This window comes from Ochotona curzoniae, unplaced genomic scaffold, assembly GCF_017591425.1.
Source record: "Ochotona curzoniae isolate NIBS_2020 unplaced genomic scaffold, NIBS_Ocur_1.0 contig_2318, whole genome shotgun sequence".
NCBI lineage: Eukaryota > Metazoa > Chordata > Mammalia > Lagomorpha > Ochotonidae > Ochotona > Ochotona curzoniae.
Window position 1 is genome coordinate 6,277,715 of NW_024465419.1, and position 19,612 is coordinate 6,297,326.

General features: G+C 34.8%; 1 protein-coding gene across 1 annotated transcript in view; it reads right to left on the reverse strand.

Annotated features, from left to right (window-relative positions):
• Positions 1-19,612, reverse strand: part of SNTG1 (syntrophin gamma 1) — a 584,956-nt gene that overhangs the window by 52,086 nt on the left and 513,258 nt on the right. Inside the window, exons 14-15 of the mRNA XM_040972717.1 lie at positions 15,344-15,460; positions 13,357-13,428 (exon numbers count right to left, since the gene is read on the reverse strand). Of these exons, the coding sequence (XP_040828651.1) occupies positions 13,357-13,428; positions 15,344-15,460 (189 nt within the window). The remainder of the gene's footprint in view (positions 1-13,356; positions 13,429-15,343; positions 15,461-19,612) is intronic.

A 19,612-nucleotide genomic window follows, 5' to 3' on the forward strand; every position in this document is an offset into this window, starting at 1 on the left:
GGTGGAATTTTGTTTTGAAATTATAAAACGTTGCTTCTCCACCCTTTTAACCTCCTTTGGAAAGACCAGGTATTCCTGACTCCTCAACTATAACTTGCTAAATATGTGAGGTCCCTGTTAAAATGTGAATTCTGCCTGCCTGAATTCTAGTTTTATTATGGAATAAATAGTCAAGAGGCCACATTGAGAGAATTCAAATGCTCCCCCAAAGCTATCTTTGACTTAATCAAAACATCGACCCCCCGAGTCTTTCAATTTTTATCATTAGGAAGCAAACATATAGTGTCTAAGATTCCAGCTAATCAATAGAATGGGGAGGTGGAAGCTGCCAGTCACACTCTTCTGACAGCCTTTTTAAACTAAAATGATAGTCATACTTAGAATTTCTGCCTGTGATTATTAGCTGCTGCTTTTTTTTTCTCATTCTCAAAATTGTGTTTAAAAGACACCACTTGCACAATTTTCTTGAAAAACTTTCCTGATGCTGTGAAAAGATATTTCTGGTAACAGGGTGACTAATCAAAAAGGTGACATGGCCCCTTCCAGTGTTTGACCTCAGGCCACTTGTGGTCTTATTCTGATCATTCAAAAACCAGATATTTGGCTGAGTTATTTCTAGTCAAGGTGTATTTTTAACACCTCAAGGGTCCTCATAGAGCAAGAATACCCTTGATATAATATATTGTTTTTAGGTTAATCAAACCAGTTTTATTCCCAATGTTGCTCTCAAGCCAACAGAACATCCAAAAGTCAACAATGCATGGTTGCTTGTTACAAATGGTTCCCAAACTTTCCTGGATACCCTGGCTTGTGTCCTTTCTCAAACTCAACATAGTTTTTCTTTATGTATATCTAGGGCCATGTGCACTTCAAATATTGAAACAGTTTCTTCATTCAGTGATCCAAACCCTCATTCAGACCAGTGTCAACAACATCCTACTAAAAGAAATTCTATTTCGGCCACCAGCACTCCAATGATTCTTGAATAGAGCAAGAACACACATTTGTATCTATATCACAGAGAAAAGGAATATAGAATCTCCCGCCAGAGATTCTCCAAAGGACTAGTCTAACTTGCCCCATCCCCCACAGTCTGCATTTACTTGCTTAAGAGAGCAAGACTACCAAGGTTGAAGTTCCCATGAATTTCCTACCCATTCCTCCATTGTCCTGGAATGTTTCCATCTCTAGGAATACCTCCTACTACAAACTATAAAAACCCCAGTCTGATATAAGACTGGGCTTCTGCCACATGTTCACTCCAATTACATGGGCAGTCAGCCACCCTCTGTGGATTTATTTTTCGTGTTGATGATAAATCTGACTTGGCTGTGAATTCCTAACCCATCTCTTTCTTTCTCTGTTCTGCATCTGTTTCCTAACAATCCTGGCACTGGGAGAGAAATCATTCTCCTAACTATGGCTCCTCTTGGCAGGAAGTAGCCATGGAAGCTGTCAGCATCCCCATTCCCAGTTTCTCCCTCCAGAGATGGTTCTTATCTATGTAACACCAAAGTTCATTTGTTTATTTGTTTTTATATAAGTGCTACAGTTCTGGATTTATTTGGAATACTGGAACTGAACCTACAGGACTGAAGAGATTAGGTGTAGACAATCTAAAGCTAAGTAGGATACTTATTCTTTTCCTGGCAACTTCCAATACTGCTAAGGAAATGTACCTCAGACTTTGCCAAGAAGTCTTTCTGCAAATCCCCTTCCCATTAGGATCCATGGGTAGCTCTGCTCCTGCTCAGCAAGATGCTTAAGATGGGACTCTGCCTGATGCTCAAATGAAGCTTAATTTTAAGCCCCTTGCCCTCTGTCCCAGGCAGGTTCTACCTCAACTCTCTCTTAATCACTGTGTTTCCATCCTTTCTAAAACTAAACATTCCTCCTTTAAGCAGTTCTTAAAAGTTAGTATTTTTATCTTCTGAAAATATTAGTTTAATTAAATTGGAATAATTATTATTTTACGACAATTTTGTAAGTATATGAAAAGTGGTTAAAATGTAAGTGAATTGGATTTGCATATACTTACACATATCCCATATGAAAATAAAGTATTTTGGGGAGTTTTAGAAGTCTTACACAGGAAAAAAATTGAGTATAAGTTTTTTTTCTTTATAGGAAATTATAATGTCTACTATGGATTGGCAGTTTTCAAATATACTCTAACTTAATTTTTGCAATTGATAATGATAGGTTATTAATTTAATTTCTTTGAAACAGGAATGCATTTCAAAATAATTTTCATGCATTTCAGAATAATTTTCTCAATGACTCATGGATAAGGAATTCATTGACCTGAACCAACTTTCTAGGTTTATAACATGTCCTGTTTATGACATTCATAGTGAGTTCCTGATGTGTGTCTACATATCATAACTTAAGCAGGGCCAACACTGTGGCACAGAAGGCCATGACTTCCACTACAGACACCTCATATCGGAGAACAGACTTAAAATGCTCCCAAAATTAAACTGTTTTCAATCAGTTCAAAATTTTTAAAAATATTTGCATGATATAGTCATCATACGCATTTCCATACATTATATATGTTCCTTTGCAATAAGTTCAATACATTTTTTTAAATTTGGATTCCATGTTCCATGATCATTAAAATGCTTCACTTTGAAGGAAAAGGGAGAGATTAAGAGATAGAGACAGAGTACTTCCATCTGCTGATTTGCTCCTCAAATATCTGCAACAAATGGGGCAGTGTCAGGCCATTTGTAGGAATTGGCAGTTCCATCTGTATCTCCCAAGTAGGAGAAAACAAAGAAAATTGTTAGACCATCAGCTGAAGCCTTCCAATTACGTTAGCTGGGACTTGATCCCGTGAACTGTGAATTAAGACATAGGAATCCTGTAATGTCACAAAACTGGCTACCCTCCTGTGTCTTAGATGAAGCTTTCTGCACAACCAAGCAAAGGTAAATACTACTTATAAAAAAGAAGAGAAAGAGAGCCAGGGAGAGGAAGAGAGAGAGACAGACAGCTTTCTTTAAAAGAAAATTTGGGGAAAGACAACTAGCTCATGTGAAAAATGTGCATCTTTAAAAAATATTTTTATATGATAGTTCCTCAAAAACTGTATGGATTGCAAATAAAACATAATTATCAACTGAAATTTTACTATTTTATTTAATTTTTAGTCTAGGTTTGTTATTTAATGCATTTGAGCTAGTTTTCATTACTAATTTGATTGATATTCTGAGTGTTTTACTGAGACACTATGTTTGAACAGTTTATTACATCAATTTGCATCACTAGAACTTGAATAGCAAACAAGCAACATGTAACAAAATAATATCAATTTATCTTAATATTAAATGAGGCACTCTAAAAATTGCCCAGTGAGATTAATGGCTTTAATTAATACTTAAAAGATTCATCTTCCAAATTTCAATTCTAATAGTCTACCAATGAGCATACTCACAGCATATTAGGGAGAAAAAAAATCCCCAAATTTATGCTTACAAAACTTACTGGTGTGGCATCCACAATTGGCCAGAAACTGGATGAGTCAGATCAAACCTATTGCCTTAAATGAGAATATCACCAAGTAGGAACTGAATTTGATACTTCAGAATTTATCTTTTTTTTAAAGATTTATTTTTATTATTTTTTTATTGGAACGGCGGATATACAGAGAGGAGAGACAGAGAGGAAGATCCAAATATCTCAAGAGAAGGACATTTTATTTCTTATTCTATAAGATTTTGTATGTGATTTTTTTTTATCCAATGTTCCTTTTGAAAACTATTCATTTCACAGCAATGCTAATTTTTCATGAAGTTTCTTCAGCTATAACTAAAATTATGTGGTGACTACTTTGCCAAAAGTTTCCTTTTACATCCTTATGGACAAATATCAAATCCTATCTCAGCATTCTGTTTGAAAGAAACTTGCGAAGCAAATTACTGGAGCTTTTCTCATAGGTGCTGTGTTTTAGCTATTTAATTATCTTGGTATGTCTCCACTGTAACCTATCCACTTATTCCAAATTCCTTAAGTAGTAAAGCTATAAACCTACAGGATGGACTCATATGGATATGACCAGCATGAGATATAAAGGGAATATTTGTGTCACTTAAAACTGCTCTCCTATTTATATACTCAACTATATGGCATTAGGGCACCACCTGGGGAGAAATAAAAGGTGCAGACCATTATAGGAAATGCTATCTGGCAGCAAAATCTTCTCATAAAACGTATTCAATTAATTCTGCACATTTTGTCAGAGGAAGGGGAAGTTTAGGGGTCATACTGTTCAATTAGTGCACATTAATACATATGATATAATCCTTGGCCTGGATTCTGCCTTCCTCTCTTAGCAACTCAAAGTTAAAGAGTACCGGTTCCTTCCCAGCCCCCTTAAATGATCCACACCGCCTCCAACTCATGCCAATAAAATACTACGTGCTTTTAAATAAACATAAATCGCTTTTGAAGGTTATTACATTAAAAGGCAAATTTTGAATTTGCACACACTAACACTGTCTCACAAAGTACTTTGCTCTTGGGTTGCTATAGTAGCCACAGAGGGTACATGGCTGACCCTCGGTAAATCTGTTTCATGACCGTTGTGTTCTGGGCCATGAATAGTGTGGGGACAGAAACACTGAGGCAAAAGGGGGGCCTTGTGTGCGGGAAACAGGAAGGTAACGTTCATCCCCAGGCAAATATTGAGGCAGGAAACGAAGGGGAAAAGGCAAGAAGTACAGGTGGGATGATTGCCTTGACAACTGTTTGGAATGTATTTCACTGTTGTTTTAGACAAGAGACAGGATAAAATGAACATATACCAGATATTCAAATGGTAGAGCTCTGACAATGTTCAGTTCCACTGGTATATAAATACCACTGGGAACTGGGATCACCTTAGGGCCTTTCTATGTAAATTCACTTGCTCACATGTTTTCCTATAAAATAGTATGAGCCTTAAGTCACTTTGCCATATTAAAATAAGACTGCCTGCTTTATATATATTGGTTTATGTTAGGTTGAAATAAGTTATGTGTTTTATATATATATATATACACATATATATGCATATGCACACACATAGCAGCATATAACTCAAAATTATATACAATGTCACAAATTTACGAAGATAATTCAAAAATTTTGGAAAATTTATTAAAAGATAAATCATTTGAAGTCCATGCTGACTTTTTATAAATGCTTCAGTTAAGCATATTTCTAGTCAAAGATTTGGTGACCACTGCTTTTTTATACACACTAATGAAATGAAATTAAACAATGTTGGGAAAATCAAGATTATGAGTAGCATATCATACCTGAAATGACTGGCAAAACTCAGAATCATAATTTATATATGAATGAGACACACATCTTTCTCTCCTTTTGCTTATGATTATTATTTTTATTTCCTGCAAAAATATGAGCTCTATAATTCTCAGTGTATCCATTCATGTTTCAGCACTAATGAAACATAAATGTATACATTTTATTACTGTTTTTCTGTACATATAAACTGTATATGATTTCTGTTCAAAATACATTTTTAATTTTCATACTTAATTTGACTAAATTAAGGCCAGTGACAGCATTTTAAGCTGTCGCTTAGGACACTCATGTCCATATGGCAATGCCAGTTCCTATCCTCTGCGCATTTGCTTGGGATTTGGGGGACGATGGCTCAAATACTTGAGTTCTTGCCATCCCCATGAGAACCAGAAAGAGGTTCTGACTCCGGCTTCAGACCAGGCCATCGTACACATTTAAGGAATAAGTCTATGAGTGGAAGATATCCCTCTGCTCTGCTCCACCTTCCAAACAAGTAAATAAAATGTGCTTAGCATCTGTATTAAACTTTTAGTAGATATCTGTAATTGATCTTATACATTGCATTTATTCAGTAGCTCTTAAATCATAAGGCGGATTTATAAGTATTTTCTATCTTAACTCTGTTTTATTGGCATTGTTTCTTTTTTTTCCCTAAAGTATCAAGAAGGTATTTCATAAAATGTAGTTTGTGATAAGACTCCAAGGCTTTTGATATGAGTAATTTAAAGGTTTATTTGGAAATATGTACCTACAGTTTTCAAATAAAGAGGAAAGGCAGTAAAGAAAAATAGAGCTCAACATTTTTAAATTTAAAAAAATAAAACCTAAGTTTAAATTTATTTAAACCATGATGGACATTGCTGTCCTCTAGTGAATAAATGCCTATTATTAAGATCATATAGAGGAAAAGTCAAACAAACCGCAGTCTGTTAACTATGGGACCTTTCAGTTGTCAACTCTCTAAGCTGGGTTTAAGGATAAGCATGTGTCTGGCTCTGAGATCATCTTGGTTTTCACTTCTGTGACACAGCCCAATGTGTCAATATCTCTGTGGCCCTGGGATTGTGAATTTCAGAATCACTGGTAAAATCAGAGCTTGTGAGCAGAGGAAGACAACAACAGGCTGGCTTAGAAGGACAGCAGAACTGGCAAACAGAGAGAATGATATCTTGTACTTGAATGCTGGGAAAGGAGTAGAAAATCGTTCAGATGTCTGGGTTCCTGCCACCCACATGGGAGACCCACTTGGAGTGACTGGCTTTGACCTGACCCTACTCCAGCTGTTGTGGCCATTTGTGGAATGAACTATTAGAAGGAAGGTATCAATCTCTCCTTCCCCATCTCTCTCTGTTATTCTGCCTTTAAATTAAACAGATGTTTAAAAACTAATAACTTGCCATAGGGGAAAAAAACTATTCACTTAATCAGAAGTGAAATGCTATGATTGAAAGCTTCCTGTAAGCAATATATATCAATAACAAGGTATAACAATTAAAAATCAACTTTAAACCAATTTTATGGCAGTGCCAACATTTTAATGTAATATTCCTTAATGTTTGAGCACCTCAGAAAAGGTTGATACTAAAACCTAGTTTCTTCTGATATCAAAGCTATGATTTTACTCTCAAAAACAATAATATAAGGTTGTAGAAGATGAAACAGTTTTAAGGTCAGATTATATAGTGTATTTGCAAGAGAAATCCAATGTATTAAACTGAAAAATGTTATTTTTAAAATCCTTCAATAAACCTCAAGTAACTTAAGAGGAATAGAAAATCGCAAACAATTCTCTTCCTAAGGGATGAATTCTTGATATTGGCCCTGAAACGATTCAGGAAATAAGATCTATTTTCCAGCTTTTTCATTGCCTGAAGAATATAATCTTTCTGCATGTCCAGAGAAATAATAACTTGACATGTATCCTAAAAAAATAAGTGACTATGCGTATGTGATTTATTCAAAATCTTTAAAATATCTAATTGAGACATTTTAGAATGATTTTCATATGGTAGTTATATTCCTTTTTTAAAAATTATGGAGAGTAAGCTAAAATATTAGGATTTGGACTCCTAATGCTTCTCTATGGTTTTTATCAAAATAATATTTGGAGTCTGCATATGATTCAGATTGAAGGGGAGGAAGATTTCTGCAACATACAGGATTGTGATCATGCATAGTGAGGTGACCACTTAGATTAGGGGAAAAAATGACTCCTAAGTAATTAGACATTGAGAAAGATTGAGTTACAAGTTCATCTTGCATACATGTGACTTCTTAACCAAACAGTTGAGAAAAATAGCTGTTTTCCTTCACAATATATCACTAATGAGGCAAAATGACTTTTGCTTTATCCTTTTACTTTATTCTTCTACTACCATATCCCATCAATGAAACTTGTTTGATTTTGACACAAGGGCTCTAAGTTGCTTTAGAAGTCTCATAAAAACCAGGTCATGATACAACTTTGATATCCAGAAGAAGAAACAAACCCTTTGGGAATTATCAACAAGTGTACAGAAACCCATTACAAGGGTTTAAAATATTTTGAATTAATGACTTGTTCATATAATATATAAACTTAGATGCAAATGGAATCACTTAAGGACAAAATAATGATGTAATAAAAATTGAAATGTGAGCAGTCATCAAAAGTACATGGCAAATAAAATGCATCTCATGAAAAATCTATACCTTGATTTAAGAAATATTTGCAACAGAAAATCTTATCCTTTAATTCAATTTTCCATAAACTTTTTGAAGTTCCCTCTTGAGTTTTAGTAGACAAGTGCAAAAAGCGAGTATCACATTACTTATGATTCCTTTGTGCTTTCAAGAACATAAATAGGCCAATGAAACAAATTTTGAAAAATGAGGTTTAATTAATTAAAACCCTGGGGCTTGAAAGATGTCTCTGATAAACAGAGACAAGTACTTTATATAACAGATGGTGAATTTATGTAACTTACTATCATGAGAATACATGCTAAAATATTAATGAATCCAAGGGAAAGTTGTAAAATGAGCAGAAATACAAACTAAGGCATATTTTAATCAATGATGGTTAACACAAGAAGCTGGATCGGAAGCTGCTCGGATGAGCCTCAGGGAGTGTAGCCACTTCCCTCTTTGTGGCATGTCCACACACACAGCCCTGGAAGGTAATCCCCAGTTCTCCCCCAGAGCAGAGCCAACCCACCGTCAGTCAGATGGCATGCCCATGTCTCCTGTATCCTCTGACATTTAGATTTCAGTTTATGTGTGGCCTCCTCCAAAACACCCACTCTAACTTCATCAGCCGCAATTTTACTGCCATCGATACTCTTATGCAATTGTAAGGATCCCTAATTGCTGGACACTTGCTACATGGGACACATTCCATGAATATTTCTAACATGAATTAGAAAAGGAAACACACTCACACACTGATTAATGAATTGATAGTTTCACAACATGTGTCATTTAGTAGATGCAGGAAATGGAAGTTAATAGTCCCCATATCCGTGCAAAAGGTGACATATTTAGTAACAGAATTGGTATTTATGATCATGTCTCTCTCTCTCTACACAATGCCCCTCTCATCAGTACTATCTGTTCATGGGCTTGAAACCAGACCACTACCTTGTATAATGTAAAATATCAACTCAAATCACAGAAAATATCTAAATGTAAGATCTGATGCTATCAAAATATTAGATCAAAACACAGGGGAAGTCCTCAACAGTAACAAAGTCAACACTTGTGAAGATAAGACCCCCCCCCCCAAAACACAGATATTCAGTATAAAAAGAATCAGGAAATTATTACAAGCTATGTGTCTGACAAAGAATTGACCAGAGTACGTAGAGTTAAGAAAAATTCAAAATCAACAAATAAGCTTTCTTGTTAAGTAACAGAAAAAGGACCTGAATAGGCTTTTTTTTTCAAAAAAATATAAATTTTCAACAAACACATGAAGAAAAAAATGCTCAATATCATTAGCCCCTTTGGAAAAGCAAACAAACATCAACTCACACCAATTAGAATGATTATGAAAAAAATCAAAAAAAATTGTTGAAAGAATGTGAAAAAAAAAGAAACCCTAATGCAGTATAGGTGAGGATTCAAACCAGTGCATTACTTGTGGAAAACAGTGTGGAGATCCCTGAAAAAACTAAAAATAGATCCTCCACTTGTTTGATATAATGTTGAGGTACTAGTAGTAAAACACAGGCAAGAAAATGAAAGCAAAGTTATTCTATTTGAACAGAAAGAAATAAAATTGGTTCTGGAAAGGACTCACACAATTCAGCAATGAAATAATCATTTGAGTGGCTCTTAAAAGCTACCATTATAAGGGCTTGATCCCCTAAAACCACATTATTGGATTAAGGATAGAACTTAATCTTTTTATGGGGCAGTAACTGGAATGTATTTGATTGACAGGACATAGCCCTATGTCTGAATTACAGTTACACTGTAAATAGTGAGCAGTGACTAATGTGCTTCCTGTCTCCTGGCTCATTTTAGAATCCTCCCTTCACTTGAATCCATCACACACTGCCCTCTTCAGACACTAGTCTAATGAAGGCACTTGATCTTGGATCATAAACCTACAAAACTATAAGTATTTTTACAAGTTAAATTATTTCATTTATTATAGTGACAAAAAGTTGGCTGTCTGTGATGAGTAAAGTTCCCAGACAGGCAATTATCTACAAAAAAAAAAAGTGTCCAAAAGCAACACAAAGCAAGGCTGACCATATTTAAATATAATTAATATGCTAAATAAAACTTCCATGCACTTATCACTTCACTCCTCTTAGGAAAGTCAAGACAGAAAATGTTTAGTAAAAAAGTGTGTTACAAAAAAAAAAAAAAACCTAGTAGAGTTGGTGGCCATGTAGACGGATAAAACATCATGGGGATAGGATGGATATATCTAACAAAATGAGAAGTAAATGCTGGGGTCTGTGCAGTAGGTATGGATGACACGAAGGTGTGAAGAGAACAGCTCCCCTGCTTGGCAGGGCCTGGGGGAGCTTACAGCTGTTTGGCAGGGCCCGGCGGATTTCTCTCTGACCACCTTGATGCAGTCTCACCCCCTGTTTGCATGGACACTCAACCACCCCACTAAGAATTCTGCAATCTTTAGGCATAGTTTGCCCCTGTGAGATGGCTTTTACAACCAACATGAGCTTAAAAGTTAATGTTACTGATAATGTCTTGGTGAGTGGGCCTTTAACTGCGCACAGGAGTACAATTAAGCCCATGCTGTTTCCAGACACCTTATTGTGTGCCTAACCATTGCTCTGAGATCTGGCCCAAATGTTTAGCATGCTTTCTGGGAAATGGCCTGATAAGAGTTTCACAAACTAATGGAAGTGATGGAAGTATGGGTTGAAATTGCTATGACAAAAAATATAGCTATCCTGTTACTGGGACCCTAAAGGTTAGCCTGTTATAATTACTGTGACCCCAAAAGGCCATCCTGCTATGGTAAAAGTATAGTTACTGTGACCCTAAAGGCTATCCTGCTATGGCAAAATATAGCTACTGTGACCTTAAAGGTTAGCCTGTCCTTGCAACTCTCAACTCTTTAGAACATAGTAAATGTAGTTGCTTTGGCTGCCTTCATAATTTTTTAACTAGAGGAAATATAGGGTGACTTTACTAACATCATGTATACTTTTGATTATTGTTTGATCATTTATGAGGTTGTAGAGCCTACAATTGTAGAGGGATTTAATGTTTGAAACTTTTGTCTTAGATTTTTATATTTTTTCTCTTTTGATGTATTTCTCTCATTAAGTGATGGATAGTTATAGAATAAGAATTGTAGTAGGAATGTATTACTGAATAAGATGTGTTGTCTACTGAGAAAATGTTGGCTGCAACATCAGAATGGATAATGTCCTGTCTTAAGGTGAAACTATCTGTAGAGTTATCTTTGGAAACATTTACTTGCCCATTGTAGAGCAGAAACCTAAATGGAGTAAACATGGCTCATTGCTAATTGCAGTTCCTTCCGTCGTTGTAACTCTTGCTTAGTTAGCAAACTGTGTGGGCCTGCAGACCTAATGACCTTTGGTGCCAATACCCTAATCCCCATAAACCAAGGTCTCAGCCCTTTTCCCATGCGTAATTCAAGGTAGGGGTCTGGTTGTCACAGGCAGCGCCAAGGATGGGACCCAGACTTGAGGGAAGTAAGTAGGGGCTGGCAAGCCGAGATAAGCAAAGAATGTGGGGTTCTCCCTCACTCACCTCTCAAGCGGTTGTAAATTGTGCCCCCCTTGAAGCTATGTCAAAATGCCCTAAAAAAGACTGTGTACTGCTTCTGTATAAATAAAGCGGACAGCTTTCTCGCGTGGTCCACAATGATGTTGGGATTGTAGTGGTCCGTCTCTTCTTTCTACGCCTACTTCACGCACCCTTCTCGAGCTCCGAACTCAGCTGGAGCTGGACTCCGGCAAGTAAACATATCAGATGTCCCATAAATCTTTCATGGGCATGAACCCAAGTAAAACGGAGTAACTGCCTGATAAAGGCTTGTGTTCTGTCATGTTTGCTGTGCATTACTCCCAATAATAATTGAAAGCAAAATAAAAGCATTAATAGAAAAACAGATAAGGAAACTAATGGTACCTACATGAATCTACTTCATAAAGGAAGCTAGGAAAATGTCGTTAAAAGTTAATCATGAGACAAAACATTTTATAACATACAGATGTGCTTTAAAGTGTTTAAAGAGAATGTGTACTATGCATCACAAAATTATTTTACTGTGAAATAAACGCATTTTTTCATTACAATGCCCACAAACTGTGATATACTCTCATTCATAGAGACAGAGAACAAAACAGTAGTTTCAGATATTTGGGATGAAAGAAACTTAAATATCAAAGACCACAAGTGGCAGAAATATTCTATGAACGAGTCGAGGATGCATAACATTTGAATTCATGCTACACGAAATGATTTCCACTGTTCCTGCCATAATGAACAAAAATAGATGGGTACATGTATGTAAGATGATGAACCTATTGATTTGATTAACTGCAAAAACAGTTTTATTATTTCTATGTGTACTTGTAACCTATGTATATACACACTAAATATACACAAAAATTATAAATTAAAAATATATATCTACAGGGATATCAATGTGGAATTTACATATTATTTTACCTTAAATTAATTTTAAAAGATTAAAATACTAGGATTACAAGTAACTCTTTTTTTTTTTTATTACAAACCCAGATATACAGAGAGGAGGAAAGATAGAGAGGAAGATCTTCTGTCCGATGATTCACTCCCCAAGTGACTGCAACAGCCGGTGCTGTGCCAATCCAAAGCCAGGAGCCAGGAACTTCACCCAGGTCTCTCATACAGGTGCAGGATCCCAAAGCATTGGGCCGTCCTTGATTGCTTTCCCAGGCCACAAGCAGGGAGCTGGATGGGAAGTGGAGCTGCCGTGATTAGAACCTGCACCCGCATGGGATCCTGGCACGTTCAAGGCAAGGACCTCAGTCGCCAGGCCATGCTGCCGGGCCTCTACAGGTAATTCTTGATGATTCATACTGTTACCATATTGCTACCATTCAATGTATAGGACAGAAATTAAGTTGATATATAACAACTGTACATTCTGTTCCATTTTCACAACGAGATCAGACCCCAAGACACAAAACCAAGACAAAACAAATGTCACATATTTGCCTTTATCTTTTCTTCAATTCCAGGTCTGACACAAACATTGCTGTTTTGTATTTTATTCAAGCAAAAGCGAAGCGATAACGGCCTACGTTTTCATCATTCCAGTGTCAGTACTTTGACACCTGCGAGCATCAGCCTCTCCTTCTCCCAATGAAGCACCTAGGCATCTACTTGTGAGTGATGTAAATTGACACACCAGGACCTGACCACCACTTCGCATTTCCTACTTTCCTTTCCTCGCTCTTTTATTTTACACCAGAAGTAACTTACTTTCATAAAGTAATTATGACAATAGAACTACCGTTTCCTAGGGGAAGCATCCTTAAACTAATCATTAATAATTGATCATACCTTGAGAATCTTGCACATAATCTCATAAACTGAGAATGTTTTCTCTGCCCGGGTCCAGTCCCAGGTGGTCACCTTTAAAAGATGACAAAATGATGTTATTTGCTTTACAGAGATAGTCCTCTTTCCATCGGTATTTTATTTATATAACACAGTACCTAATAAGTGAAAGTCTTACGTACATATCTCATTAGTGACATTATGTTCATGGAAACTCCTGCACACTTTAGTTTTATCACCATTTTCTTCCTCTGAAGTACAGCAAGTATTACATGTAATTTTCTCTGTTATCCAAAAACTACATAGTTTAATCATGCACATACTTCTATGTATAAATGTTAATTATTTATAGCAAATACATTACCAAGTGTTTATGCTTAATCAGCAATGAAACAGATGAATACTACATATTATCATTGGCTTTAATTTCTAAAATCTCATAATTTTATAGTAAGAAGTCACTCTAAGATGCTTGGTGAATTTGTGAAGACATCAACACTACAGCAAAGTTGTTTCAGGCATTTGTGTTTGAAACATGTATTTTCCCAATTGTAAGAAAATTTTCATGTGAGGAATACAATACATTTTGGAAATATTGCAGTTTTCTTATTCTCTGTTTTCTAGTGCTTTGAGCTTTCTACAGACACAGACTTCTGAAAAAAATGGGAAATCAGCTTTGGCAATTTCCAGATATTTACAGAATTATACTACACTGGTCATATTGTTTAATATTTACATTCATTACACAGTTATTGAGTACGTACTGTTAAATCAGGTTACATTTTTTTCAAAATAAAATCTTCAGGTGTAATAGGTGTCCATATTTAAAACATAGCTGGATGTGAATATTAATAAACCATCAAAAATATCATTGAATTGACTTAAGGAGACATACGAAGCCTGATAAACATATTTATACTGTTATACATAGTTGCACAACACAATGTATTTCTTATTAACATCACTGTAGTTTGGCTAAGGTCATTAACTTGATGGAATGTTTTCATTTTGAGGTTTACTAATTATTGCAAGTTAATAATAAATTGAATATAAGTTGAAAATTTCTTATCAGCAATTAAAAATGACAAATAAATTTAAAAGAGCTCTCAAAAGTCTCATTTAGAACAAGACATTAATAAACGCAATTCATAATGTGTAATGAATCTTTAAAAAGACTGACTCCAATTCAGGCAGTTTCAATTAGGAAGGATAAAACACTATGGAGATTGGCAGTGTTGTTGACCATGACGATGGGAATCTGTACGAGGCCATGGAATTGTATGCTTAAATAAGTTAAAGCTATAAAAAACTCTATATTTTTAGCACAATAAAAATGTAAATGAAATAATTATAAAGAGTTATTAAAACTTCATTTTTATAGTTCTAACATTTTCAATAATTTTATTCAGTTACCAAAATCACACTGACTGATGCTTGAAATACTTCTCCCATTTCTTCATAGGTATTTTTAACAATACAATTTTGACTTTTCTTTTTCAGATTCACTTCTAACTAGAAATGCCTTCTAGGTGTTTTATTATGGTTATCTATTGCAACAGAAGAAGAGGGGTGGGCAGACATAGAGGAACTCTAATCCATTAATTCACTTCTCATTGCTCATGAAGATCTGAGCTAGTTCTGCCAAAGCAGGAAGGTGAGAACTCATTCAAGGTATTTCATATGTATAAAAGGGATCCAACTACATAAGTCATCCTCTGAAGCCTACAAGCATATTCCTTAGTAGTAGCAAAGCAAGGACTCAAACTCAGGTACTCCAAAATGAGATGCAGGCATCCCAGCCAATAGCTTAGCTGTTGCACCTAAGATTTGCCCTTGCCTCCTAGGTATTTGAGTGCTATGAAGCAAATGTTGAATGTCAGAGCATCTACCTTTGACAGAATCACCTGTGCTTTTTGTCCGTTTCATTTTCAAAACATAAATATGTCATGTGATGTACTGTCAACATGAGGAAAACCTTAAAAATACTTACCGGAGGTGCCAGAAACTTGTAAAGACAGGAGCCCCTCAGGGCCAGAAATGTTGGTGAATACAGTCGATCTTGAAGGGGGTCTTGTTCCCTTAGTTCACACCAGCCCATGTAGACTGTCTACAAGCAAACAAAGTAATCAGTTATCAAGTTATTCAGTTAATTGATCCAAAAATGTACACTGAGCCAAATTCATCTTCAGTTAGTGAAGTTAAGTAAATGCCAGCTTCTCTTAAGTTTCTAATATTTTCCTGAACATTTGTGAAAGTGTTTGCTATTTGATCCAACATAGAGTGGATCATATCCCAACCCCTACATTCATCACATTTCTGCAACTGTTAAAAAGCAAAACAATGAGAAATATTTGTTTGTAATAGAATTCATTGACTTATTCCATTAGTTTCCAAATGAGTGTTGTTTTATTATATGGAAAAGTACTCACAACACAAAATATTTAATATTTTAATAAGTCAAGGAGACAAGTCAAAGAGAATTATTTCACTAAATATCTATTATCTGGTGGTGCACCACACCTCGTGTGAGTCTGAGAGGGGATACAAAATATGCTAGCAATATTTACAATTCAAATTGCTCAGATGCAAACTTGTTGTCTCTACCTCTTAAACATAAGTTAACAATTTAAAGAAAGTGATTATGCTCCATTTCTATTTTTGATCAGTAAAAATGTAAAACATAAGCATAAACATTTGTTATGTGGAAATTACCTTCATGATAATCTATTTACAGGATTCTATTTTTCTGTCACTGGAAGACTGAGGTAGTACACATACTTCTTACATATCACAATATAATTTGGTATTGTAGTAGACTTCTTTTCTCCTTATACTTTCAATTTTGCTATGAAGCTGGTATGACTTATAACATATTAATATATATGACCTAAGTAGAGTTGGGCATAGCATCTTGTTCTTCTGCCATTACCATTAGAAATGTTTACCCATCTACAAACACGTAGAATTAACCAGAACTCAACCAATGGCCTGGCTCCAAGCACAGCACACAGCCTCATGGCAAAAGCCAAACAGCTAGTTCACATAAACTAAGAGATATTTATTATTACACATTATAGGATACCATATTATAGCCCAAGGGAATATTTATAGAGGTTTTATTGTTTCACAGTAATGAGGTAAGAACTAACTATAGCAAGGAATTGTTCTAAAATTCTAGGGCCACAATGCTTAATCATACAACAAAATAATCTGAAAGAGTAACTCTGACACATTAGTTCCATGACATTTTAAAGGTTCTCATTAATATGGAGAGCAATGGATAAACAAATGGTAGTAGATCTACTCCACGGGATACTACAAAGCCATAAAAAAAAAAACCAAAATTCTACCTTTTGAAGCAAAACAGTTCCAAGTAGAGATCATTATGCTCAGTGAAACAGGCCAATGCCCAAAGGACAAATATAATATGCTCCCTCTGACATAAGACAATATTCATGCAAAATACAAAATGAATATATGTATGCAAATGAAATATATACACATGTGTATATGCTGTACATGCTGTATATACATACGTATTGCATACACTGTGTGTACATATATTATATCTAAAATATTTGCTATTTTGCTTTTATTTGAACCCCTAAAGTTTACAGAGAACCTCTTAGAGACCCCAAACAAACCACTAATGAATCCCTCAAAAACAGGAAAATAAAAAGAAAGAGAAGCCAAAGTAAAGTGAGAATTGCATAGAAAGACGTTAGAATGCAACCAAATTAAAGTACTAATGATAATACAGGTATGTGAATAAAAATGCTGTTACATAAAGAATCTTCCAAAAAGTCATAAAATTGTTATAAAAATACCACCTAAATATTAAAAATATTTGCACACAATGATTTTTTAAATTTCCATTTTTATGCAAATGTTTTGAAATATAGATTGAGAGGGACCTAAAAGCAAAATTTCAAAAGGTAATACTAGTTACAGTGATTAATAAAACATATGAGGGATATGTGACAGATATCTCACAAGAGTAAAAATAATTTCTCATAGAAACTAATACTATGATTCTCATGGTAAAGCAAGAATAAATTATTATTATCCATGATACAGAATCTATTGACAACAGTCTAGATTAACTTGAAATGCAAATGAGATGGATTTATTCTTAGGAGAATAATGGGGTACATGTAGTTAGAACTTTCTTTTAATGAACTATCCTTTAATCATTAAAGCAATTTAAGCCATAATTTAAAATGTAAAAATTAATTTGAGGGCTTGTTGAATACACTTTTGTTTCTACTACTTATTTCAAAAATGTTCAAAATACATGGAAAGCCTTCCAGAACATGGAATGAATAATGACCAGTTCCCAATTCAACTTGCCAGATCAACATAACTTTAACAGCAAGCTAACAAAAATGGTCATTACAAAAACTGGAATTTTCATTTTATTCATGCTTTAAATAGAACAAGACAAAATGTATTATATATAGTCACACAGCAGTAATTTTTAAAAATATACATACAATTTGCAATAAAATTCAAAATTAACAACATTTTATAAAAGTGCACAGAAAATATTTGGTGAAGTTCAACATGTATTCATAATAAAGAATCTTTAAAATGTTGGAATAGAAAACACACTTTTTAGCATATGTGAAGGTCATGTTGTGCTGAGATGTCCCATATCAGAATTTGGTTCTGATCCTGACTGTTGGACTTTTGATCCAGTTGTCATTGAATGATAGCTATAATACATTTCTTTTATAACATTATTATTTTATTTTGATAATCTTTACATAGTTGATTAGGGCACAAAGGGTGAAAGGCTAGAGGATATTGGGTAAGACCATTGTTTCCACATTATTATTATTATTTTTTCTAGACTTGGGATAAGGAGAGAGAATCAGGGAGAAACACCACCCAGCCTCCTACGCATCCCAGGTCCCCAGCATGGGACATGCTCTGAGGGTCCTGCTCAAGTGGTTTTGATAGTCCAACAGTTCTGAATTGCTTCCAATCTCGCCATTCCAAGCATGATAAAATCTCTTCAGAATCACTGGCAACACATGGCCGGGGTAGATATCGATTTGTACAATTCATTTATTTCGGAGGCAGCACTCCTTGAAAGAGTGGATGACAGTTTGGGATTTGATCTCAAACTGAGTATGAGTGAAACACATGACATGTGTCCTCTTTCTGTAAGTATGAAATTGTTCTCTTCAGATCAATAGCAATGCAAGAATATCTAGCGCCATCACCAATGACCAACAGAAAAATTCTGGTTTTACCCAATGCAGTGTGAAAAGAAAAAAAAAATCCAAGTGTTAGGTTTAAAAGAGAAAGAAGGCCATTTTTTTGTGTCGGTAAGACAATGTCTGTCAGCAATTGTAATAAACTATAATATTATTGATGCTATTAGATATGAAATCATGTTTCAACATGTATATTATTTATTATCCTCCAAACAGTAGACTGATATTATTTAAATAAGACAGCTAATAAAGTGAACTAAGAAAAAATTTTTAAAAGTATATGAAGTGGGTAAGACCATTAATAAGTACTGCATACTGAAAGACTCATAAAAGATATTCTGGAAAATATTTAATCACAGTATTTTAAAAAGAAATTCAATTTAATACTGTCATACATATGCTGTGTCATTTTTCCAAAGCTATTATAATTAAAAGAAAGTTCAAATTTTGGTTAGGATTTATGGTAATTGAAAAGTCATTTCTTACAGTGAAGTTTATTTTCACACTGAAAGAACTGAATAAAACTGCTTATACAGTTGCACTCAGTCCTTGAACAAAGTGCTTGAGAAAGCTCTATTGTGGGTAATGCCACCTGTGTACCAGCATTTGAAAATATCGGCACATTGTGTACACTTCAATATATATCCCATGAATGCTCATACTAAAAAATTGTGCTATGATAACAGTCATAAATAAGATTATTAAATTAGAATTACAAGGAACAATATAAATAAATCTTCTGGAATGTATGTTAAAGGAAAGATGAAGATAAAGAGTAATATAAATACACAAATTCATTTAAATAAACTGTAGTGGTTAGGAATGTATTTCTGATTGCAGAGCAAAGTATTACATAAGAAGTCGGTATTTTTATGCAGAGGATTAAACCTTTGCTTGAAACTTTATCTTTTTTTTTTTTCTTTTACTTTAATCTTTCGAACATATATAAGGTGGATACAGGTCTATATGAGTCTCCAGTTAGGATGCAGAGGGTCAGTGTAGGGGAAAGGTGAATAAAACACATGTTCCAAGAATCC